Below are 24,997 nucleotides of genomic sequence, written 5' to 3'. Positions count from 1 at the left end.
TTTGAGCCTGATTCCATACCAGATCCACATAACACAGCCAAAGATCAAGGACAATGGAGAAAGACTCAAAGAAAGAAGTCAGTAGTAGGAGGAAGGCCAGCACTGGCCTTCCCGATTTCTCAGCCCCTACTGCTCCTACTATCGACATCTAGCTATTCCTATGTTCTAGATCTTCATCATAAAGATCTCATGCCTTCCAGCTCATGTCCAAGGCTGCCATTCCCACCAAAACTGTTAACTACTAGGACCTTCAGCCGCCAACCTTTTGCTGCTTCTGTAGCACTAATCTCAGGGTTTTGAAAGCAATCCACTCATCTCTCTCTCTCTATTGGATAATGATCTATTTGAGTCAAGGACTATCTTATAAGGAGAGGCCACACTGTGTGGTGGTTTGGAGTTCCAAGCCTCTAGTTACTAGGGGGGTTCCTTGACCAGTTACTCTGTGTCTGAGTTTCCCTATCTGTAAAATACAAATAACAACTGTATTTACAGGTTGTTGTGAATACTGAATGTAGTATATATGTGGCTTAGAACCATTTCCGGCACCTAGTGAGAGCTTAAAGAAAGCTGGCTAACATTACTACTGTGTGGTATTACTGACGGGAATGTCAATATTAATTTTTTGTATATCCAGGGTCTAGCACATCCGCTTACACAAAGATTCTATTCAACGAATGTTGATGGAAGAGATGATTCACCACCATCAATATACCCTAGATTCATCTATTCTGCTATCGAGTCCCTCTGCCTACACTTTCTTCGGCAGTACTCCTGATGGTTCTGAAATGGATCGCTCTCTGAGATCAGAACGCCGCCTTGAATTTGGTCATGAAACTCCTTCAAGGATATGCACCACAGAATGTAGAAAATGGCCAATGATACTTTAGCCCAGAAAATTTATTCTAAAGCTGATAAAATTATGACCCTTGACTGTAGATTTCCCACCCATGAGCTAGACCCCCATCCCTGGTTCTGACTTACAGTAGCCACGGAAGGAATTCCAAGTGTTGGGCAGGTAGGTATGTTGTACAGAGGAACCCTGCTGCTGCTGCTGGAGAGCCTGGCCTGGTGTGGAGGCCCCGCCTTGGATATGGGAGGGGCTGAGCCCTTGCTGGGACTGCTGGGAGGCAGGGCTCAAGGGCTGCCCAGCTACCTAGAGAGAAAGACAAGGCACAAGTAGAAAACTAATCACTTCCAGTATAGTTAAGATTCACAAGTAACTGAAGGAAGTAAATCTGGCTGCATAAATGATAACACTGAAAGTGCGGTTGCTAAAATAATAGTATTTTAAATAAGAAGAAGATTAATGAAAAGGAATCATAACTATCAAAACCCAATTCATTTTCCAAGGATTATATATAAGAATATCCAAAAATTAATTTTACTAAGTGCATTAGAAAGATAAATGAATGAAAGTCTAATTATCTTAATTACATTAAGATTTCTTAAAAATTGAGGAGCTAAAGAGCTTGCCTATGTCACAGAGCGAATCTATAACACAAACTGAAGCAGAACCCAGAAATCATCATTTCCACTGAGTACACTAGGAAATCCCACTCACTTAGTGGAGATAAACACAGGTGTGGAGGCAGACATCCAGAAAGAGGCTTATTCCTGTCCACAGGACAGAGCCCAAGCTCCACAGTTTGCCCTGCAAGCCCTCCAGATTCCAGCTCCAAACTACCTTCCCAACTTCTCTCCCAAACATCATTTCCTGTTAGTAAACTAAACAGTTTTCCATAAATGTCCCAGTTTCCCACCTCTGAGCCTTTACTCATAATGAGAGTGTATTCAGATCCTAATGCCTTGCCCAACCACCATATCAAAATCATACCCCTCCTTCAAGACCTAACTCAGATACCACTTCCACAGAAACCTCCTTGGTTCCCTGCTAAATGTAATCTTTCCCTCTTCTGAAAGTCCAGAACTTACTATATAGCCACATCATCCTCAGACCCAGGCAAGACCCATCCTTAGACCATGGCCCTGGAATATGTGTCCCCTTCTACATGACACTTGGGAACCAGAGTCCCCCATTCCCTGTGGAAATGGCCTTGCACCCACTTCCAGGGCCTGCACAAGTCTCTTGCCTGGGCCTGTCATCTTGCAGGGGTCCTATCTCTTGGATGTGGGCTCCTCTAAGGGTATTTGGCCACAGAGGACCAAGGGAATAGTTGTGGGATCACCTTTGCAGGGATGAGGAAGTAGCTGGGACACGTGGCTTGGGGTGTCCACATGGGTACACAGAAGGCCCTGTGAGGTGCAGGATGGAGGCTGGGTGAGAAAAAATGGAGAGCAGTCTTGGGGAAGGTTGTCCCTGAGCCACCACCTTCTGAGAAGGAGTCCCTCCAGCATAGGGTTCCTTTGAGAAACTTAAAAGTGTGATACCTGTGGTGGTGGAAAAGATGGGCCCCTTGTTGACAGAGGTGACTGTCTGGGACGAGAAAAAGTGACAGAAACCTCACAGCCTCTGAACCTCACACTAGAAGGAAGAGAGCGGCCACAGATGGCAAGCAGCAGAGCCTCCCATCCCCAATGTTCCCCAGTAAACAGGAATGCAGAGAAAGTACATGTTTATCCTGTGGATTTCCACAGCAGCTTGAAGGGCACAGAGCCAGCAAGGGAGGGAGAAATCCTTCTATCTCTTCTTCCCGCCCCAGCCTGGCAGCTGCCAGCACCGCCCATACGTTTGGCAGGAAGGCAAGTAATTTCCAATCGGCACTAACCATGTTACTTAGTATCAATTGTTACTTAGCATATATTTTTCAATTTTGTTATTATACAAATATATGTGTCAAGTAGGAAGGCAGAACATACATTTTTTTTTAAGTTTTTATTTAAATTCTAGTTAGTTGGGGCGCCTGGGTGGCTCAGTCAGTTAAGCGTCTGACTCTTGATTTCAGTTCAGGTTGTGATCTCAGGGTGGTGAGATCGAGCCCCCTGTTAGGCTCCCTCCTCAGTGGGGAGTCTGCTTCTCCCTCTCCTTCTGCCCCTTACCCTGCTCATGCTTGCTCTCACTCTCTCTCAAATAAATAAATAAAATCTTTAAAAAAAGAGAGTTTGTTTCTAGGTTTGCCCCCTCTCTCTTTTTTTTCCCTTTGCTCATGTGTTTTGATTCTTAAATTACAGATATGAGTGAAATCATATGGCATCTGTCTTTCTCTGACAGACTTATTTCACTTAGCATAATAGTCTCTAGCTCCATCCATGTAGTTGCAAAGAACATATTTTATTTAACAGTTTGTTAGCTTGATTGGAAACTTTAAACTGCCTCGACACACGGCATGCAGGCTTTCGTTTGTACTCTTGTTCTGGAACCTGTGAATATCAGAAGTGGGCCTGCAATTGTCCTTTCCGGTTCAAATACCTTCACTTCATATCCTGTTTGCTCCTGTATATATGTCATAACCCTACTAGACTCCAAGCTTGGAGGGCAAGACCTAGAAACGTTTCATGCAAAGGGTAAGATTGTAAGAAATATTTTTTGAATGGATGTAGCTATGCTGTCTCTATCATACAAACACAATAATACACCACAAAGTCATGGTTCCAAAATTCTAGAACAACTTAGCAACTGCATGCTATCAGAGAGCCATTTAAAACAGTAAGCAAAGGCCAAGGCTATCCCTAGAATATGAGATCTCAGGGCTCCTTCTGCTCAGGGGAAGCTCATCACTTAATGCAAGTATGCCCATAATGCCAATATAAAACCCAGAGGCAAAGGCAGGACCTATAGTGAAGGCCCCAAAATCATTTCAATAGCCCAGGTACCTAGGTCTGAAGATGATGTCTCTTCACTCACATGAACGTTCCCGGGTCGCCTGGACCATACTCCCTCGACAAACAGCTGGAGAACGTACCTGGGATGCCGAGGGGGTGGAGGAAGTGGGCTCTGTGACTTGGATGTGTTGCACCTGGATGGCATGCTGGGTGTAGGTCTGAGGGTCGTGGAGTTGGCCAACATCCACAGTGGACTGCTGAGACTGGTGTGGGGAAGTGGCCTGAGGGATGGGAAGACAAAACACATTCTGATTAAGGGGAAGGGGAATCCTTCCAGAGAAAACCCTCAGCTGCACCAATGCCCCAGCAGGAGAGTGGATGGAACTTCACATCTGGGGCTTCGCTCCCAGAGAGCCCACACCTAAGCCATGTTGGTAAGCATTAGCAAAGACGATTGTTTTTAAAAGTTACACTTAAAAAACATAAGTCGCTAATGCTATTTAATTCTGAAAGAAAAGGGCAGAAAGGGAAATATAGCTCATCATAAGATGAATGAGAAACTCTCAGGAATCAAAAGTCCTTTTCCCTTAAGTTTCATTTAATTTAATGCCTTACCCTTGACAAGAGAATTTGCTTTCAGCTACTGACCCACTAGAAGAGTGGTCTCCAACCCATTTTAGGCACCCCAGACATCTCTGAAAATCTGGCTAAAGTATAGTCCCTTTTTCCAGAATAATGTACATATACATCACACTTCACAGGCAATCCCAGAGATTCATAGGTTCCTCCAAAGTCTGAAGTTAAGAAACATCCCATAAGAAAAACAAGAGAAAGCACAGTCAATGACAGTAGCAACTCCTCCTTTCCTGCTCTGGTATTTGAACTAGAATTTTCAGACCAAATTAGTTCAAAGCAACAGGTTTGATCATTTGTGCCTTGAATACACTTCCTCAGCGTAATTAAATGAAACAATAGTTCTGGGAGGATTTCTTCTTTTAGCTCCCTCATCAGTGAGAATGAGCTACCAATTATCTGGTAGAAGGAACGGAATTATACCTCTGTACCAATAACGTGCTGATTCTCAAAACTCAAGATAGTTCTTTTTTTTTTTTTTTAAAGATTTTGTTTATTTATTTGACAGAGAGAGATCACAAGCAGGCAGAGAGGCAGAGAGAGAGAGAGGAGGAAGCAGGTTCCCCGGTGAGCAGAGAGCACGACGCGGGACTCAATCCCAGGACCCTGAGATCATGACCTGAGCCGAAGGCAGCGGCTTAACCCACTGAGCCACCCAGGCGCCCCTCAAGATCGTTCTTTACAACCTCCCTTTAGATGCCCAAGTCGGCACGTACCAAACTAGTTCTCCACCAAGTAGTCAACTTTGGAGCTCAAGGACTCAAAAGAGGCTCTGAAAGATCATGGGGGACTGTCCCAGGTAGCACAGGAGGACAGTATATATAGCAGCCCGAAACGGCTAGACTGCTCTTGAGGGAAATCTCTTACACCGCTAATTCCACAGCCCTGTACAGCCCGGAGGGCAGGAGAGCTTTACAAAAAAAGCCTTAGACTCAGACCTTACATGCAAAGCAAGTGACGTGGAATCCAGCTCTAGGTCTGAGAATTGGGTGCTTTTGTTGACCACCCCCCGCAATCCCAGCCCCGCCATATTGGCTAGTGGCCATATGACATTGGTGAAGGTGAAGAGAAACATGTATACCGGAGCCACTTGAACCACTTGAAGCTGTATGTGCTGAGGCTGCTGAAGACCGGATGTCGACTGAGACACGGGAATGTACTGAATTCTCTGGTAGTCCCCCTGTGACGTTCTGTAATCTGTGGTTAAGGTCTGGGACAGTTCTGTCATGGCTTGGGTTAGGAGGTCTGTTGTCTAGAAAAGTCACAAAAACCACATTAGCTGGTGACACTACTGCTTGCACAAATTAGCCCTGAGCTCAGGCAGGAGAAATCCGAAGATGAGAAGATACTGGAAGATTACCCATGCGTCTGCATCTGCCTGTCTGTGTCAGCCCCAGTGGAGCTACCAGAGAGGTTCTGACAGTCTCCCAGCACAGGAGCAGCACTGAACATTTCTTGCTGCCCCTTCTACAGAAAGCTTTGGAAAGCATCAACCAGGAGACCAACCATAAGCATAATGCCTGGGTAGAAAACTGAAGGATAATGGGCTACCTTTGCAGCCAATTACAGAGCAAGTTAGACATGGCTTTGGCATTGGAAGCCATGATAGGCGCCAAAGGGGATGAGGTGCCCTTACCAGCCACACACTTACCACCACGGTCTCCCCGGTAGCACTGTCTGTGGTTAACACAGCTGGGGTAGCACTGATCACAGCTGTTGTCAGTGGTGGATGTAAGGTGTTAGGGAGCTGGGCATACTCTGGATGCTTCTTTCGAATGTGCTGTACCATCTTGGTCTGGAAGAGTATGGCAAAACCAAGAATTACTAGAGTTAGTTATTTGCCATTTTTCTCAAACTCAAACCCTGCAAGAGTCCTAAAGTCTTTCTGGATTTGAAAGAAAGAAGGTATGGTACTCCTCCCAAAGCAGCACAGGGTTTACCAGAGAAAAAGAAGAGGTAGAGAAGAAACTGAACACCCATGGGACCCCACACCACCAGGCAAGGGCAGCACACCTCATTCATGGTAACCTCTCATCCCCCCAGTAACTCCAGCAACCAATCACAAGCTCCCTGCCCCCCATAACCAAGAATGACCCCCTTTTCAAGATCTATCATGTAAGTTCCTACGTAGTTCCTACAGAAGTAGGAAGTTCCTAGAAGTAAACCTATAGACGTTCCTACAGAAGTAAACCTGAGCTCATAAAGCAGAAGCATAACTATTCTAACACGAAACCTTCAGCAGACCGAGGGAAAAGGAAACCAACTGAATGTTCAGGTTATGTATGAGATATACTAACTCTGGGGAAATTCCACATATCCTCTTCCCATACTGGATTTACAGTTCCTATTCTCAGGAAGTAGCTCCTTAGCCATCTGAACTAGGAAAACACCTCTGACAGCCCCCATCAATCCAGCAGAAGCCAACTGCCGCCTTCTCTTAGGAGATTCCTTCAATAATGACCTTGATTCAGATGCATTCAAAGCCCTTCCCAATACCTTGCTGCTGTACTGTTTGGAGCAGTGAGGGCAGCAGACAGGAGGGGTGGCTATTGTGCCTGTGAGCTGGGTGTGGGTGCTCAGCATGGGGTCCGGCTCTCCCGGGCCAGCTGGACGGAGTTTGCGAATGCTCGGTGGGAGCTCAGCCCCTGGATGGTTCTTCAGAATATGGGCTTTTCGCTTGCTGGCACTTTTGTAAACCTGCAAATTCAAATGCTTTGTCACAAAAACAGCATACGGTTCTACCTTCTTACTTTAAAGCACACTAACAATTCCATTGTTAGATAGGAGAAATGAGAAAAGGTATTCAGGTCGCCCAAAATAAAATATATGAACAGCTATCCTGAAGGATATGTAAAATAAGAGCATAAGGTAGATAGGCTAGGCATCGCTCTAGAATTTGTACATCTAAGATAGTAATAACAAAAATAGCCCTTACCCTGAAGTTTAAGAGGTAGATACACAGTCAAAGAAAAAGAATTGTTTCAAAGCCCAGATCATCCCACTTAGCCTTTCTACAAAAGCTCTCAATGTTTACTAGATGCCAAAGAATCTTCCAAAATGGCAAGTCTATAAGTGACTAGTACCTCCAATGGTAAATCTATGCTTTAAAAAGTTTCCCAGGGGCGCCTGGGTGGCTCAGTGGGTTAAAGCCTATGCCTTCGGCTCAGGTCATGATCCCGGGGTCCTGGGATCGAGCCCCACATCTGGCTCTCTGCTCAGCGGGGAGCCTGCTTCCCCTTCTCACTCTCTGCCTGCCTCTGCCTACTTGTGATCTCTGTCTGTCAAATAAATAAATAAAATCTTTTAAAAAATAATTAATAAATAAATAAAAAGTTTCCCAGTTTTAAGCTAACACAACTCCATCGTATAAGGAAACAATATTACAATGAAACAATAGGTGTATATTTGGTTTTTTTGTAACTGCACAAAAGTAAGGATGAGAAAAGGTATTCAGGTCACCCAAAATAAAATATATGAACAGCTATCCATTGTAAACCTTGTCCACAAAAAATCAATTAAAAAAGAAAAAAAAAAAAACTTGTCCACATCCTACTCAATCTTCTAGAAATCCCAAACCCACTGTATATATTTTACAAGTAGGATGATAAACAATTTCACTTTAGAGCCTAGGAATTTAAAATGAATTTATATACTAAGCCCTTGGTAAGCCTCTGCTTTTAAAACAAAATCACAGAGAGAAGGAAAAACATTTAACACAAAGTCAACTAATGCTTAGGGAAAAAATTTTGGCTTAAAATGAGACTGAACTTGTAGCCCTTGCTCATCTGAATGGAAAACTACTGAGAGCCAGGGGACCATCTGTTAAGAGTAACTGCAAGATCCCAGTATATTCATACATGCAGACAAAGGGCTCCCAGCGTGGATAGTTTCCTTTTACCTTATCACAATACTGACAAAAGTAGTCGCGGTTGGGCTTTATGATGGGGAGGGTTAGCTCCGGCACCTCCTCTATCTTCATGTCTGGGTGCCTCTTTGATAAGTGATTTACCTAAAGGGGAAAAAAGCAAATGAGAAAAAAGAACCCATTACAAAGAGAAGCGAACCAAATGCTCTGGTCTTGAATGCTAGAAGATGGAATCCTCTGAAGCCATGCCCCAAAACAGTAAGGCATGTGGCCAGATCCAGCATTTCCAGGCCCTTCTGACACGAAGCCTTAACAGTCATGGTTAGCAAGAGTTACCAGTCATTCAGAAGGTCACTGTGGATTCTACGATGGGAAAGGGGATAGCACGAACCCGGTGCACACACCCTGCTTTGAAGGGCAGTTTCCTACTACTGCTCTTTCGCATCCGGAAAGGGGAGGCATTAAGGGAGCCACTGGGGAGAAGGACAAACCCCACCAGAAAGGATGTTCAGGAACACAAGAAGAAGGAAATGAAATAGAAGGGCAGAGACTGAGCAGGGTAAAGCAAAAGAAACTCGTAATAAGAAGTGATAGAGAAAGACTCATCCCAAGAGGTCAGGAGAAATGAGCTGTGCCACAGGAGGGCAAAGGGAGACTGGGAAGAACTCCAAATTGGGCGTCACTTGCTTCTGGCTTTTCCCTTAGCCCCTGACAAAACCTACTGAGAATTTCGCACAGAATACTGCACAGAAGCCATCACCATAAACAGAAGTGGGTGGGTCTGGTAGCCGCTTGGCACTGACCAGCATGCCTCGTCTCCGGAAGCCCATCATACACAGGCGGCACTTGAACGTGAAGCTGTCATAGTCCGTGGACGTGATGCGAGGCTTGAACGTCTTGGAGCGGCTGATGCGGTCAGCCTTCTTGGCCTCCCTCTCAGGGTTATGCATTCTCTGCATATGTTCCCGTAGCTTGTCTTTCCGCTAGTTAGAATGTTTGAAAAGGCAGGGGAGGGGGGTAGCGAGGGCAGAAATTTTTTAATTGAAGGGATTAAAAAAAGCAATACAAGTTACCAGTAAACACAACCTACCAAGAGGCATCCGAGTTGCTAGGGTTCTGGAACAGACAAGGACATGGCAAAACTCTGTCTGTTAGCAAATAAGTGTGCTCCACTGAGCCTTGCCTTTTGGGAAGGAAGAAATTATGTGTATTATGGAGAAGGTCAAAGGATAATGGAATAAACTTGGTATTAAGAATTACAAGACAGGGGTGCCTGGGTGCTTCAGTCAGTTAAGCGTCTGCCTTAGGCTCAGGTTATGGCCCCAAGGCCCTGGGATCAAACCCCGAATTGGACTCCCTGCTCAGTGGGAAGCCTGTTTCTCCCTCTGCCTCTGCCTGCTGCTCCCCCTATCAAACAAGATCTTTAAAAAAAAAAAAAAAACTTAGGGGCACCTGGGTGGCTCAGTGGGTTTAAATCCTCTGCCTTCGGTTCAGGTCATGATCGGGGTCCTGGGATCGAGCCCCGCATTGGGCTCTCTGCTCAGCAGGGAGCCTGCTTCCACCTCTCTCTCTCTCTCTCTCTGCCTACTTGTGCTCTCTGCCTGTCAAATAAATAAAAAATAAAAATCTAAAAAAAGAATTTACAAGATAAATTGATAATGAATGATAGGTAATACTGTATTTACAAAGCCATGTGTATGCTCAGTTCCCACACATTTTAACAAACATTATGATGCTCCTCCAAATCCCACATAAATTTAAGTATTTCTCATCTTATGGATTTAGAAGTTCATGTAAACAATCACGCTGCCCACTATGGATGGAGCATATGGTCTAGGTCACAGGTCTTAGTCTGATGACCTAATCTAGTGATACATGTTTATACGAGTGCATAGAGAGAAAATCGGGCAGAGCCTATCCCAATGGAAAAAAAAATTCAGAAACATGCCAGCTCCCTTCTTCAGCATTTCTCTCTTCTCTTGGACATGATTAAACTCTTATTGGCCTGATAAAGATTCTGATTCTTTCCACCAGAACAGTTCTCCTCACATTTTGGTAGAAGGACTTCTATTAAACCACTGCCCTTTTTCAGCACATTCATCTAACAAGCATTTCTCAAGTGCCCACCGAGTATTGGGAACCATTCCAAGTTCAGAGCTCAACGCTAGGACCCCTCACTTACCTCCTTCTTCTGCTGCCATGGATAAAACACGACCACTCTCTCCTCCTACCCCACCCACCTCGTTCCCGGGAAGCCCATCAGAGAATTTCATCATCTCCTATTCTGCGGTGAAGTCTGGATTACAAGCCCTGTCCTAAATAACAGTATTTCTGAGTGTCTTTAGATAAAGCTCAACACCTCAGACTTCTGTTATATTTCTGCTTTTTCCCCAGCGTTGGTCTTCTCTATCTCCCCCCACCCATTCTCTTTAAAGGACCCACTTATTGTAACTGAATCATTACACAAGCCTGAAAGCCTCCTCCTCCTCCTACACCCAGCTCTGCATACACATTCGCTGAAGGCCATTTCTCAGCATTTTCCATCCTAATGGCCCTAAAACCAATTCATTATGCCCCACTTTCTCCTCCTGCCTAAATCCTGCTGCTGGATCAGCAATGATCCCAAATAGCTAGGCTCCCAAGCTGCACAGCCCAATTTCTCTCTGTCCACCCATCCGCCTGGCATCCAGACATGAAGTCCTACCAATTCTCCCTCAGATGTTTGTCTTGAATACGGTAGCCCTCTTCTCCAGTTCAGCCCAGCTGTAAAATGCCCCTGGAGTGTCTTTACCCCTCTCCCTGTCCTCCTCCCGTCCCTTTCTCTAGCAGGCTCCCTCTTGCCCACCCTTAAGGGAATTCAAGGGTCACCTATACCCCAAATCAGATCAAATCCTCCTCATGGCATTTTTTTCCCCTCTATTACAGTAGCAGAAATAATTTTTTTTTAAGTTTTATTTACTGAAGTAATTTCTGCACCCAGTCTGGGTCTCAAGTTCATGACCCTGAGATCAAGAGTCGAGTGTCCTTCTGACTAAGCCAGTCAGGCCCCCCAGGAGCAGTAACGATTTTCAATGCACATGTCAGATTTCCTCTTTAAAGTGAGAGCACCTGAAAGTCAAGAGGTCCTACCTTTTGGAACTTGTAGTTGGATAATTACAATTCAGTAGAAGTGCTACAACAGGCTCACAAGTTAAGGGTTCTATGGGAATACACAGGAGAAGCACTTAATCCAGGGAGGGGGGCATCAAGAAATGCCTGTGTATAAAGTGACATCAGCCAGGCAGAAGGATGAGAGAGTCTGAAAGTGTATTTCAAGCAGTGGGTTGAGAAGAAGAACAGATGTAATGCCCCCAGGAGAGTCAGACAGCATGCCACACTGCCGTAAACCCCACAGTTCAGGAGAGCAGAGTACAAAAGGGAAGGGAGAACTGCACAGGTAACTGGGAGCCAGGTCCTGTATTCAACTAGAGTTTGGGTGACACACAATATTATATCAGTTTCAGGTGTACAACACAGTGAGTTCACAACTCTCTCTATATATTCTATTATGGAAGCCAGATCTTGTGGTGGCTATTTTTTTTTTTTAAGTAAGCCTTTATGCCCAACGATAGGTGACCTGAGAGCAAGAGTTGCATGCTCTACTGACTGAAACACCAGGTGCCCCTTGGGGTGACTTCTAAGTGATAAGCACTTTGAAATCTATCTAAGAGGCTATTAAAATTAAAGGGCTTTTCTGAAGGCACATGACATCCAATTTGTTCTCTAGAAAAATAACTCATTATAGTCTGAAAAATGAACTGTAGATAGGTTGTGCTTTTAGACTGTGTCAACTCAGCTAAGGAGAACTAACTGTATTGACACGGATCCCCTTCCTGGGTCCTCAGTCTTCACGAGGAGACAGGCTCACACCAGACTGGAAGACGGGAAGGAAGCAGTGGCCAGGATGCTCCGGGAGCCGGAGGTAGGTTGCCGGGATGGCCCCGCTCACCCTCGCTGGCTCCTACTGCGCCACCAGCTCTCCTGCTGAGAGCAGGCACCGCGGGCAACTCCATGTCCACCGCCACAGGCAGGAAGGTTCCTCCGTAGCCAGCACCGGCTCTCTTTCATGAGCACGCTGAAGGTGCCAGGGTCCCCAGATTCCCAGGGAAGTGCTCGTTGTCTGCCCGGACCAGGGCCGCAGAAGGGTACATTAGTGACTTCTCTCCGATCCTCCAACTTCTCCTGCCAGATCCATGCTTCTCTATCTTCTTCTATGATGTTCTTATTCCTATAAAACTCCCTTGCTACATAACTCTAGTGGGTTTGCATTCCTGTTTGAACCCTATCCTAATACATCAGGTGAGAGTGAAAGAGGAAGTGAAAGGAGCAAGGTTTTTCACATGCCTGGTGCTAAAATGAGATCAGGCACAAAAGAGAGAATAAAAAAATATCAAATATCAAATGGTGGGATGGATGGATGAACAATCTGTTAACATCATAAGACATGAATCCTTTTAGATAGATTGTTGGTGGTGTGTTTTTTTTTAAGATTTTTATTTATTCATTTGACAGAGAGAGATCACAAGTAGGCAGAGAAGCAGGCAGAGAGAGAGAAGGCGGGGAAGCAGGCTCCCTGCTGAGCAGAGAGCAAGATGCAGGACTCGATCCCAGGACCCTGAGATCATGACCTGAGCTGAAGGCAGAGGCTTAACCCACTGAGCCGCCCAGGCATCCCATTGGTGGTGTTTTTTAATTAAGAAACGAAAAAGAGGGGCACCTTAGCTGCTCAGCAGGTTAAGCCTCTGCCTTCGGCTCAGGTCATGATCTCAGGGTCCTGGGATAAAGCCCCGCATCAGGCTCTCTGCTAGGTGGGGAGCCTGTTTCCACCTCTCTCTCTCTCTCTCTCTGCCTGCCTCTCTGCCTACTTGTGATCTCTGTCTGTCAAACGAATTTTAAAAATCTTTTTAAAAAATAAATAATTAATAATAATAATAATAAAAGAAATGAAAAAGAACCTACACCTATTTAGAGGTCACATTAGAGTTCTCCGCAAAGGCCCAAACGGTGCTACGGTACACTGAATGCCAGCAGGATTCTATTCCACGACATATCAAGTTAAAGCTTGAAAATTACTTCCTATATCTCTTTACCATCTCCAAATTCTATACAATGCATCTTTTTATAATTAATTTTTCCCTTCTGCAGCCTTTTTTGATTCTTTTCCAGTTTCTATGACAGCATGATCTACAGTCACACTCACTAGTGTTTCTCTATTCAGTATGAGCCATCTGATTTCCCAATGAAAGGTACTTGACTATTTTCCTATTTCCTTATTTAACTCTTATCCCTGAGTTTCCTGTGAGTTTTCCCCTTGCTTCTTCTAAAGTCTAGGCAGGCTACCAATACTTATGATGTCTTCTTTTAATCCTGGAGTCATGACCCTTTCCCCAAGTTGCCCAAGCCGTTCGGCATCCCACAGATCTCCTGCCTTCCTTAGATGACAGTTCTGAGACTTTCAGGGCTCAATTGCCAGGCTCTGATACGTAATAGGTCCCCAACAAAAGTTTCTCGATTTGGTAAGTCAACGTATTGTTCTCTTGGGAATTCAAAGCAATGCAGTTCCACCTATTGTACATTTGGATTCTTTTAAGGAGATGGGTTATCACTCTATTCCACAATTATATTAATTATTTGGGGATATTAAGGTGAGCTTTCCCCCTCATTTTATCATAATAACCAAGTCAAACGTGAGACATAAAATGCATCCCAAGTTCAGATCTTTGTAAGGAGGTGATTAACTGATGGAATGAACAGGCACCTATCCTTAGCCCCGTGAAATTTCCGTGACCCTGAGAACGTTAGGCCCTTCACTGCTTCTGTACCTTAAATTGTTTCCCGCACGTCGAACACAGGAAATCTTTGCGGTCTGAATGTCGGAGCATGTGCAGGCGCAGTTTGTCAGGGCGGCAGAACGCCTTGTCGCACTCTGTACACTGGTAGATCTTTTCTGAGTGGAAGCTCCGCACGTGTTTTTTCACCTGGCAGTTGAAGACGCGAGTCAGTCAGAGGACCCAAGGAAAGGACAAATGGCGGCTTATGAACACTAGAGGGAGCCAAACGCATTCCCATGGATTTTCATGGGCCCTGCGGCATAACCCAATCAGATGTGATTGATAAGTGGCCTCACACACAGCACCCCTGTCCCAAAGAAACAAAACAAGTAGCCAGAAAGCCTTATAAATCTCAACCTCCATATAACGTGAAGAAGAGAAACAAAGAGTACTTGCTCAGTTAAAGCCCTGATCACATGAGACCCATTTTTCTTTCTCTCCTTTTTTAAGATTAAAAGCAGAATTCCTCTGGATTTAAATAAATCTTGGTAAAAAATTATCCACAGAAAGATTAAAAAAAAGATTCTTTCTCACTCTTTCCTGCTTCCAACACATATAGAAGCAATTTAGTCCCTTTCATTAATTGGTCCTTTTACATCTTTCCATCAAATCAGGTTCTGAAAGGGACCCCTGGATGACTCAGTTGCTTAAGTGTCTGCCTTCAGCTCAGGTCATAATCCCAGGGTCCTAGGATGGAGCCCTATATGGTGATCCCTGCTCAGAGGGGAGTCTGCCTTTCCCTCTCCTACTCCCCTTGCTTGTGTACTCTTTCAAATAAATAAATAAAATCTTGGAATAAATAAACAAATCAGGTTCTGAAGAATAAAGACATGAATTTGATGATATAAAATACATTACCCTTTTAGGAGAACAACACAACATCAGTATCATTTCTCCTTAATCGGGACTTATTCCCCATGCTTTTGGATAATTTAAATAAAGGAATATGACCTCTGAATTTCCTTAGCCATAAATACCCAGTGAAGGAGAGCCGTGAACGACGGCTGAGTAGTGAGTCGTAGCAAACTATTCCTGTAAGACATTTTGCTTGTTTTTTGAGTCTCTTTTGCCATTAGATTCTGCCATAAGCCACTTTTCTAACTGTTGTGGAGTGACAAAATTACCAAGGCTCCCCATACTAGCAGAACTATGAGCTCCTTTTGTCTAGGTAATTTTTTTTAAGAGAGAAAATATTTTTATTAGATATTTATACTTAACTATTCGTTGACTAACATAGAACTAGCAGATCATCATTGGATGTTCAAATGAAATCATGAATATTCTGGAATTTATCCTCACCTATTTTGCTCCAGAATATAGTCCAGGGAAGGAGGTCAGTGCTTGATACAAAAGTATATTATATACCAACTCTCTTTGTCTCCTTCCAAAATGCATGACCTTAGTAAAGCAAGACAGGATACCACAGTAGTAGAGAGAAAATGTTTCCAGGCCAAGAAATGGGAGTACGTCTTCTACAGGCTCTCTACATTTTATGAGTAGAGCGTACTGGCAAAGATTAAGAAAGACTTTGTAAAAATGATAATCAGATCTGGGTATTTGCTCCTTGTAATACAACTTATATGGTTCAATGCCAATGTCTGATTTGGACAATTAAGGGTTATGATGATGTTTCGCTTATCAAAAGTAGCTTGATTGAAGAAATACTGTTCTCAACGGTAAAGTTGTTTCAAGGACGGGATGAAAATGCAGGCGGTAGGCAGTCTCAATTTTCCAAACATCGAAGTTTCTTTTACCAAAGAAGAAAAGCGTACGGGAGTCTCAGGAATAGACACTCACCTGGATAAAATCTGGGAATCGTTTCTTACAAGTTGGGCACGTGAAGCAGCCATCATTGATATGAATGGCCACATGATCCTTCAACAGATCAAGGCGGTCAAAGGATTCTGGGCAAAAAATGCAAGAATAAGTCTTCTGGTCCGAATGGAGCTTCATGTGGCTCTCCAAGGACGCACTGCTGATGAAGCCCTTGTTACAGAGATCACAGGTCAGCGGGCAGTTCCCCTCCCGCCCGTGGAAACGCAAATGTTGGTCCAGTTTGTCCTTTTCCCGGAAGGCCTTCCCACATTGCAAACACTTAAAAGGCCGGAAAGACTTTCGAATAAACAGATGCTGAAGAGCTGCATTCTGAAAGACACACACAAACGGGATCATTCAGCGAGCAGTCAGGCGGGCAAGCAGCTCGCACACCTACAGAGAAAGAGGATCGTCTCTGCAGTCAGACTTTTCATAGATATTAAACTCCAGGACACACAGTGGAAAGAAGATTTCTCTGGTGAAGACGTGAAAACTAAACCCATGCCCAGAGAAGATCTCCCTGGAAAGCAAACCTTTTTTATGTCTTACGATATTTATGGATATATGGGTTTGTTTGGGTTCTTTTTTTTTTTTTTTTTTTAAGAATTTAAGTCAGTCACAGCCAAAATAGCATTCCCAATAAAAGATCTGTATGATAAAACAAATTCCGGAGTTGAGCAGAACAACAATTGGAGATTTAGAAGAAGTGATGTGGGATGAGTCACACATGCATGAATGAGGTTGGAGCAAGTCAGCCAAATGTGACTTGCTGAAGTTCTTGAGAAAAAGAATTCAAAGCTTGATTAAAATGTTTAGGGGAAAAAAAAAAGATATAAAAAAACGGAAGAGTAGTACTTGCCAGGGGCTGGGGAAGGAGGCAATAGATACAAGGTTACTTTCAGAATGATGAAAATGTTCTGGAATTCTAGTGGTGATGGTTACACAACTGAGAATATTCTAAACACCGCTTGTAAAAGGGTGAATCTTATGGTCCGTGAATTATATCTCAATTTAAGAAAGAGAACTTGAAAGAGAAATGAAGGATACAGATTTATATGAACATGTTCTTTCATGAGATAAGATATATGAGCACACATTATACATGGAATGTGTATATTTGACCACTTCCTACTTAGAAAATGCAGAAGACAAGTTCTCGGCGTAGCTACTTAGTTCCACTGGTTAAAAGGCCATGATAACAAAGTTAAGACTATCTTTTTGTTCCCTGTCTACTCAATTTTTTTTTTTTTTGCAGTCACAGATTGCGCTTCTAATGCTGATTAGCCATCTTATTATAAATTCATGCACTTGTTATAGGGAATCCAAGTGAGAAAATACAGATATTCAGTGCAAATTCATTACTACCACTGGAAAAACAACTCATGCTCTACTGAGAGCAGATCAACAGAATCATCTTTCACACAGAGAATACAGAATCAATATTTTAGCTATACTATAATGAAGACTCACTCATAGGTTCATCAAAAGACCAGAGGGAAAGCTCTAAAGAGCTGTGGGGAGGAGGAGAATTCCCTCAAAAAAAAATGTATCTGTGAATGGGTATGCTTACGTAACCAAGGAAATAGTAACTGAAGCATTAATGGAGACCTTGATACGTTATTGGTGCATGAAAAAAAATACAATGAATCATGCTTAAACCCCAACAAGAAGCAGCTTCTAAACTAAATTAAGTGGGAAATAATCATTCAGGAAAAAAGCAGAATAACCTTTTTTTCCTTAGTGAAAATTCTGAACACAGTTACTATATGACAGAAAACTTTCTCCTCCAGGTTCTCTCTTGGGGCCAGGAGAGAGATTTTACCTACTTGTTTATCTTGAGGCAACACTTAGAAATTCTGTTATGTTCCCCAGTGGACGGAGACTGCTTCAGGACTGCATTACATCATATTCTCCTTTATATCTAGATCCCTTCACATATAGCTTAGCTCATAGGAAGTGTTCAGTAAAAACTCCAGAATTAATGAAATGCATTTCATATGAGAAACAGAAAGAATTCTTTCAAGATCCTTCTACAGCACCTGCAGAGATCTGCAGGAGCAGACCATCCTCATGTCAGCCACAGAGTCTGCTTGTGCTTTATCACCCTGTTCGACAGGTACCCAATCTTTTTACTCCATCTGAACAAATATTTATTGCACAGAAGAGCTCTCACTATTTGGGAGACTTTGAAAACTTAACGGAAATACTGCAAACAAACAAATACTATCCCGAGATTCAGACATGTAAGATTTAGAGTGCTTACAGCATGTAAGAATCATTTCCTTTATCCAAGTTCGGTATGGTTTCCAAGGACAGACACAATGTATAATTGCTCTTGGTCCCACTGGGGATTCCACTCCTCGGGGTGCCAAATCTAGAACCCGGTTTTGTTTTGAACTATTATGCTAATAAGTCTTCTGTCATTTCTGATTAGTTTGAATATCCTCAGACACTTGATCGCTGAGCAGCCACTGGGCTCCTCAGTCTTAGTTCTGTCCACAGACCTTGTTCTTGTTGTCCTTTTAATTCCCATGGAGCCCTGAAGATCATATTCCTCTGATCCTCATGTAATCTACACAGTACAAGGCAGTGAAAGTGCTGAAACTATCCCTACCCCTTGACCTACTTGCAGGCCATTTCTACTCTAATTCTACATTCCAGTGTAGCTCAGAGCTCTGCTGGCACACATTGCTAGAAGAAACCATGAGAAGTGGCAGAGAAAGCACAGACGGATCCATTACGGATCTTCTGACCCCTGAGTTGCCATCAGCCAGGCACACGACACTATATGGTCCAGAAGATACTCTGGGCCAAAATGCTATGATTGCTGCCATCTGCGATGGGGGTTCAACTCACATTGAAGTGAATTCTAAGACAACAGATTCTTTGCAGACAAAGACCTATAATGTTTCTGAAGTTTGATATTAATAGCTAAAGGAAATTCATTCTTCATCACTTTTCGAATTATTTTGATCTTGATACCAAAAAGAAACCAATCCTGTTTGTTTTTTGGCTTTTGTTTGTTTGTTTGTTTTAACACTCTTCTGCCTATTTCTACCAGACTTTCAAAGCCTTTAGTGGACTAGCCCTCACTCTCCGCCATCCTTCAATTGGCACCCCACACTAGGGTCAAGCTACAATGTGCAGTGTCCCAAAACCATTCCAAGCACATGCCTATGTGTTGGCCTTTGATCTTATGGCCAAGAGCCCTGGAAACAGCCCACTTCTTCCTGTCCCTCTCCCAAAACATTTAAGGCTTGCTTCCTGCACAAACTACTCCCTGACCCCTTCTCATCTTTCTTTGGCCTTTCTCACTTCCCAGTTCCTATAGCAATTACAAGCTACACTTTCAAATTTAGCCCTTGACTCTAAGATCCATTACATGAGCACTCTCTCCCTAATTAGATGGTAAGCTCCTAGCGGAGAGGACTCATGGGAAGATTGCATGGTGTCCCTAGCCAGGGCTGAGTATGCAGTCAGATCTCACTACCATTCCCTAAGTCATCCAAACTGTTGTAGAACTGGATGGGATCCTGGAGATCACTTAGTCCTACCCTTCATTTGGGGTAGGAGGAATCTGCCACCCACAATGTATTCATCGGTCTACCTGAAAATAAATGGTTATTCATCGACTGATTTGCAATTACGGTAGATTCCACCAGGTTTTAGCAAATACAGGTTGCAAAGAACAGCAGGTCAGCAAACACGTCAATAACGTTCTGTTACGTGGAACACAGGAAACGAACCTACCTGCAGCTCCAACTGAGCAGGCAGCATTAGAGGAGAGAAAAATAGTTACATTACCAATGGGATTGGAAGACTTCCCTTCAGTTGGTCATTACCAATCTGGAGAGAAAAGATGAAAAAATACATAGCCCTAATTTTTAGAAGGTGTGAGAGGAAGAAACACAAGTGCTCAACTAAGACTGACCTCCAAAAGCCAAGTGCACGTGGCTTTTGCTTTGATGCAAGGAACCTCATACCCAAACCAGCCACCCAATGCACTGAAGGATACGAACACAGTTAGAGCTACACTAGGCTCGTACAACCACAACTTCACTACATGTGTGGTCTTTCATTTTGGGTTGTTTTTATGGTTTTTTTTTTTTCCTGTAAAAAAAATAAATCTTGTAAGCATTTCTCTGGACTTGGTGAAAAATCAGAATGGCCAAAGCAGAAAAGAAAGTCATGGAGCAAGAGTAAAATGCAGATTGGCAAATAATGTAGAATGACGGATTAGGAAGGTATTAATTCATACCTTTTTGCCTTTCTGGTCTATATTTACATATGTTTCCACAGTCTTTGGAAAGAATATACATGGAGCCAAAAGCATTATATGTTTCCATCACAGGATCCTAATAAAGACTACTTAGCCTCAGAGCACTGACAACCTTTCAATGTTATTATATTGCTATAAATGTTTAAATGTATTTTTACAGGAAGGCATGGACTAGACTATTTTTCAAGGTCTCTTCCAGTCTACAGGCAAGTAAGAAGACCAAGAGAAATATAAGCTACGTGTAGGCAAGTGAGAAGACCAAAAGAAACATGAGCAAAAACAATCACGTCTCTCAAAACTGTAAGGCCTAGAAAGGTATACAAAAAAAACCTCTTTCTAGCCACAAAATAAAAGTATATACCGCTGCCATAGACAGTGGTATAAGTCATCGTTTTCTGGATGTAAACTGGTCAGCACATACACTTATCCCACAAAACCCTATTGTTCTCCACATGCCTCTCCTCCAGGAACTAACTCAGACTCCAGTGCTATCTGTGAGGTAAGAGTAACACATCTGACCTAGAGGCCATGGAAGCTGGGTGGCCGCATGGTCTACAGTTGAGACACAGGCCACAGAAGTGTACCAATGACCAACTCCCAAACCTGGTACTAAACTTCAGGCTGTCCCGGATGTGTAAACTCTACCTGCCACAGCAATGCGGACACGGGTCCCTTTGCAATGATGAGTAATGACATTTGCCAGTCTTCCTTTGGAAACTGTAGACAACCAAATTCATGTACCCAAAATTAATCTGAGAGCTATCATTAGGCATGGAGTAGAGTGGCTTCAGTGTAAATAATTATTATAATTAAACCTACTTATTTCCCCATTTCCAATCCGTGAGGTTAGGGATCCAGAGAGCTATCCTACTCGAACTATACTAATCCAGAAGCTGCCAAAAGCCAAGCTTCTGTGTCATCACTAAATTGATGGAATCTAGGACCAGCCATTCCAGGCTGTCACAGGACACAAAGACACTGAGAATTGGTTAATACATTCCTCCTAGATAAGGGGATCCAGTGTGTGGTAGGCTAGATGCAAGATTTCAGAGTGGATGGTGAGTGAGTTGGGAAAACATGGCACTCAGAAAGCCAGTCGACTGGAGAAAGGGCAGCACCTCGTGAAGGAGGAGCTCTACTTCCCACTTACTCGGATACGCTTGGCTCTGCGCATGTCATCGGCCGTCAGAGTGCTCTGGGTGGGCAGCACGCTCTCCTCGTGCTGGGGCTGCAGGTGTAGGCTATGAGTTTCTGGCTCATGCTCCAGAGAAGGCTGGGTTTCCTGTGGCAGCTGAGGGATGGGGAGGGTGGTCTGTTCTGGTTGATCTAGCCCATTCAGAGTAGCTGGCTCAGCCTCATCGAACTGGTCCTTGGTGGAAAAATGTAGCAAGTCCTGAAATTGCAATAACCAGGAATGATTTCCCCAGCTAGATAGAGACTCATGCTAGAGTGCCAGCTAGTATTTGGAACTGCTGCCTATTTTTTAAATCTCTAGAGTCCTAATGCTCAGAAAAAAATAGTCTCCTTCTGGGAAAACTATCCAAGACTAGGTAACTATCCACAGGATGTAAAACCAAGAGATATTCCAGACCACTTCATGAGGAAAAGACTCTGAGAGGAGAACTCATCTGGAATAAGACCATGAAACTAATTAAACATTATCCCCCAACAATATCTGGACAATTTCAACTCCTTTTTTTGGTGGCAGGGGTGAGGTGGTGATGACAGAGGGAGAGGGAGGGACAGAACCTTAAGCAGGCTCCATGCCCGGCACAGAACCCAAGATGGGGCTCGATCTCACAACCCTGAGATCATGACTTGATCTGAGATCGTGACCTGAACAAAATCAAGAGTCAAACACTTAAATGACTGAGCCACCCAAGCGCCCCCAATTTCAAATCTTGACGGCAACAAAGTTGGATTTTTGTTGTGACATTCAAGAATACGTTCAGGGTTTTTTGAGAATGCATTCTTCTCGCCTTCTGCCAGTCGTCCTCCAATTAACAAGCCACCAAGCTCGGACATGGCAGGACCATCAGCCTCCAGGAGGTATCTGTACTGAAGCCTGGTACTCGTTCCAGATCCCCAGAGCAGGCATCTAACACAGAGTTCTTCCTCCCCCGGTACCTGTGTCCCGTCGTCACACTTGTCCCCATTTTCACTGGTTATTTCCAAGCGGATAAATTTTGGAGGGCGTCCTGGTCGTCGACCAGGGCCAAATCTCCTCTTGCCTCGTCCCCTTCCTCTGCCTCTTGTTCTGGGGACAGAAGATTAGGTTATAAACAACATGGTTACACAGTACTCCCTAACAAGTATTTTCCCTTCATGGTGCTGATGAGCCCCGAATCTTGATTTCCTCTCATTTTATTACTTTTCCTGATTCTTTTTTCTACTGGCAACAATCATTTTGATAATATGCACTTTCTTTTTTTTTTTTTAATTTTTTTTTTAAAGATTTTAAAATTTATTTTAGAGAGCATGCTCACGCCGATTCATGAGTGGGGAAGGGGCAGAGAGAGGGACAAGCAGACTCCAGGCGCTGAGTGCAGGGTCCAACGTAGGGCTCAATTCTACAGCCCAAGATCAAGAGTAGACTGCTTAACTGACTGAGCCACCCAGGCGCCCTGGTAATATACACTTTCTAAATATCTCATCCCTGCCATCTATATAGCCCAGAGATATCTTAAATTATTCAGAAAAAAGGAGCTACTGAAAACTCAGAGCACTGACAACCATTTTGTTACTGAAAATTCGGAAAGCACAAACATATCTCTGAAATGATGTGAGAAATGCAGACAGGACAGAACACGCCTGGCCTTACAGTGCGTTCCTAGAGACAAGATTCCGTTCTTTCCCTCCTTCTCCCGTGCTTCACTTCCTATTCCTTCCAAGACATGTGGCTCGATTCTAAAGAACTTTCTTGTTTTGCTATAAGCTTCTGACAGGTCAAAACAAATTTCTAACTCAACTGTGCCATAACATGCCTTGTGAACACCAAGTAAATTTTATCTTCTTTAATAGATTTCTAGCAGATAAAATTCCTCAATAAAGGAATTCAGGAAGGGTGCCCCTAAAATCTCTTTTAGAAGATGAATGAGTGAGCGGATTAAGAGTACACTCACTTGATGAACACTGAGTATTGTATGGAACTGTTGAACCTGAAACTAACCTAACACTGTATGTTAACGATACTGGGAAGGGAAGGGAAGAGAGGGGAGGGGAGGGGAAAATAAAAAAGATGTGTGTGAGAGGTATGTGTAAAACTGACCAGATCATGTTTTATTTCTCCACTTATCTATTTAGCAATTTAACAAAAATTATATGTTGTTCCAGAATTTTTAAAAGACTCTTTCTTATAGAAAATTCTGAACCTAGATAAATGTAGAACCCAATGTACACAATGAACCCTATGTGCCCATTACCTGATTTCAATACTTAGCTACTCATGGCTAATTTTATTCCAATGTACCCCCACCCCCGGCTATTTCCCCCACACACTTATGCATTAGATTATTCTGAACTAAGTCTAGACATCATTTCAAGATAATATGCAAATATTTCCACAAATATGTCTCTACAATACAAGGACTCTTTTTTCTCTATTCCAGATAGATAGATAGATAGATATACACATGCATATTCCATAATACCATCATCACACCTTAAAAATCTGAGTTGTGGGGCGCCTGGGTGGCTCAGTGGGCTAAGCCTCTGCCTTTGGCTCAGTTCATGGTCACAGGGTCCTAGGGCTCTCTGCTCAGCAGGGAGCCCATTTCCCCCTCTCTCTCTGCCTGCCTCTCTGCCTACTCGTGATCTCTCTCTCTCTGTCAAGTACATAAAATCTTTTTTAAAAAATCTGATAGTTGCTCAGTATTATTAAATCTAGTCAAAGTTCAAATTTTCCTAATGGTCTCCAATTTCTTTTTAATAGGCAGCCAACAAATGTCTTTATATACCATGTGCCACGCCCCATACTAGGCAATAAAGACAAGTTATATGTGACAGTTTTTGCCCTCAGAAGTCTAATAGCGACGGCAGGCACACAAACCAAAAAAACACAGTATAAAAAGTGTGACAACAGAGCCATGAACAGAGTTCTAGAGACACCTGACAGGGAGTGATTTCACTCTCACTATGCCCTCCACCCACCTCAGACATTTACTCCTATGGCTCCCATGGTCATATCCGAGACCAGGTTACCCTCCGTAAGTATCGAGCCCCGTCCCCTTACCTCAGTCCCACGCACTGCCCACTCGAACGTTACCTCTGGCTTTCCAGCTCACACCCTCAAATCCCTGGACTCAACAATCCTTGCATCTCACCACCACCTCCAGTGTAGTCCTTCTGCCGCCTGTTTGCAGTCCTACAACCTCTTGATGTTTTCTCTCCCTTCTTCCACACATAAACTCCGAAGTCATTCACTGTAACTGCTATAACTGCTCCCTCTCGACTGCCATCCCCACTGCCGCTCCGTCACTCCTGCTGTGCTGGCAAAGCCACCACACTCTGCCGGCAAAGCCACCACACTGTGCCGTCCCACTCCCTGGCTGCTCAGCACTGGCATCATTGCAGCAAATGATACTGGACGATGACAAAGAGCCATGCTAGTGGTCTCACTTTAGCATCATGACCACGAACCTCAAGAGAGCTCTTAATGGTATGATCGGAGGAAGTCATATGTCCTTCCCTAGAACACGGATTTTCCCACTTTCCTAAACACCGTGTCATTCCATCTCCTCTCTTTTCAAATCCTGTAAAAGATGACAACCCTAATGGTGTCCCATCGGTGCCACAGCATTCCAAAATACTCTCATT

The 24,997-nt window shown here is 43.6% G+C and overlaps 1 protein-coding gene across 2 annotated transcripts in view; it reads right to left on the bottom strand.

The window, feature by feature from the left end:
• Window positions 1-24,997, bottom strand: part of PRDM10 (PR/SET domain 10) — a 97,164-nt gene that overhangs the window by 9,228 nt on the left and 62,939 nt on the right. For both annotated transcript variants that reach the window (XM_013062164.2, XM_004763916.3), the window contains 11 exons: window positions 22,310-22,439; window positions 21,333-21,575; window positions 15,886-16,233; window positions 14,080-14,235; window positions 9,022-9,201; window positions 8,252-8,362; window positions 6,850-7,050; window positions 6,005-6,148; window positions 5,435-5,605; window positions 3,861-4,001; window positions 982-1,153 (listed from right to left, as the gene is read on the bottom strand). In XM_013062164.2, the coding sequence (XP_012917618.1) occupies window positions 982-1,153; window positions 3,861-4,001; window positions 5,435-5,605; window positions 6,005-6,148; window positions 6,850-7,050; window positions 8,252-8,362; window positions 9,022-9,201; window positions 14,080-14,235; window positions 15,886-16,233; window positions 21,333-21,575; window positions 22,310-22,439 (1,997 nt within the window). The remainder of the gene's footprint in view (window positions 1-981; window positions 1,154-3,860; window positions 4,002-5,434; window positions 5,606-6,004; window positions 6,149-6,849; window positions 7,051-8,251; window positions 8,363-9,021; window positions 9,202-14,079; window positions 14,236-15,885; window positions 16,234-21,332; window positions 21,576-22,309; window positions 22,440-24,997) is intronic.

This window comes from Mustela putorius, unplaced genomic scaffold, assembly GCF_011764305.1.
Source record: "Mustela putorius furo isolate JIRA1106 unplaced genomic scaffold, ASM1176430v1.1 tig00000460_pilon_pilon_pilon, whole genome shotgun sequence".
Classification (NCBI taxonomy): domain Eukaryota; kingdom Metazoa; phylum Chordata; class Mammalia; order Carnivora; family Mustelidae; genus Mustela; species Mustela putorius.
Note: the sequence above shows the minus strand (reverse complement) of the source record. Positions and strands in the feature narration are given on the sequence as shown.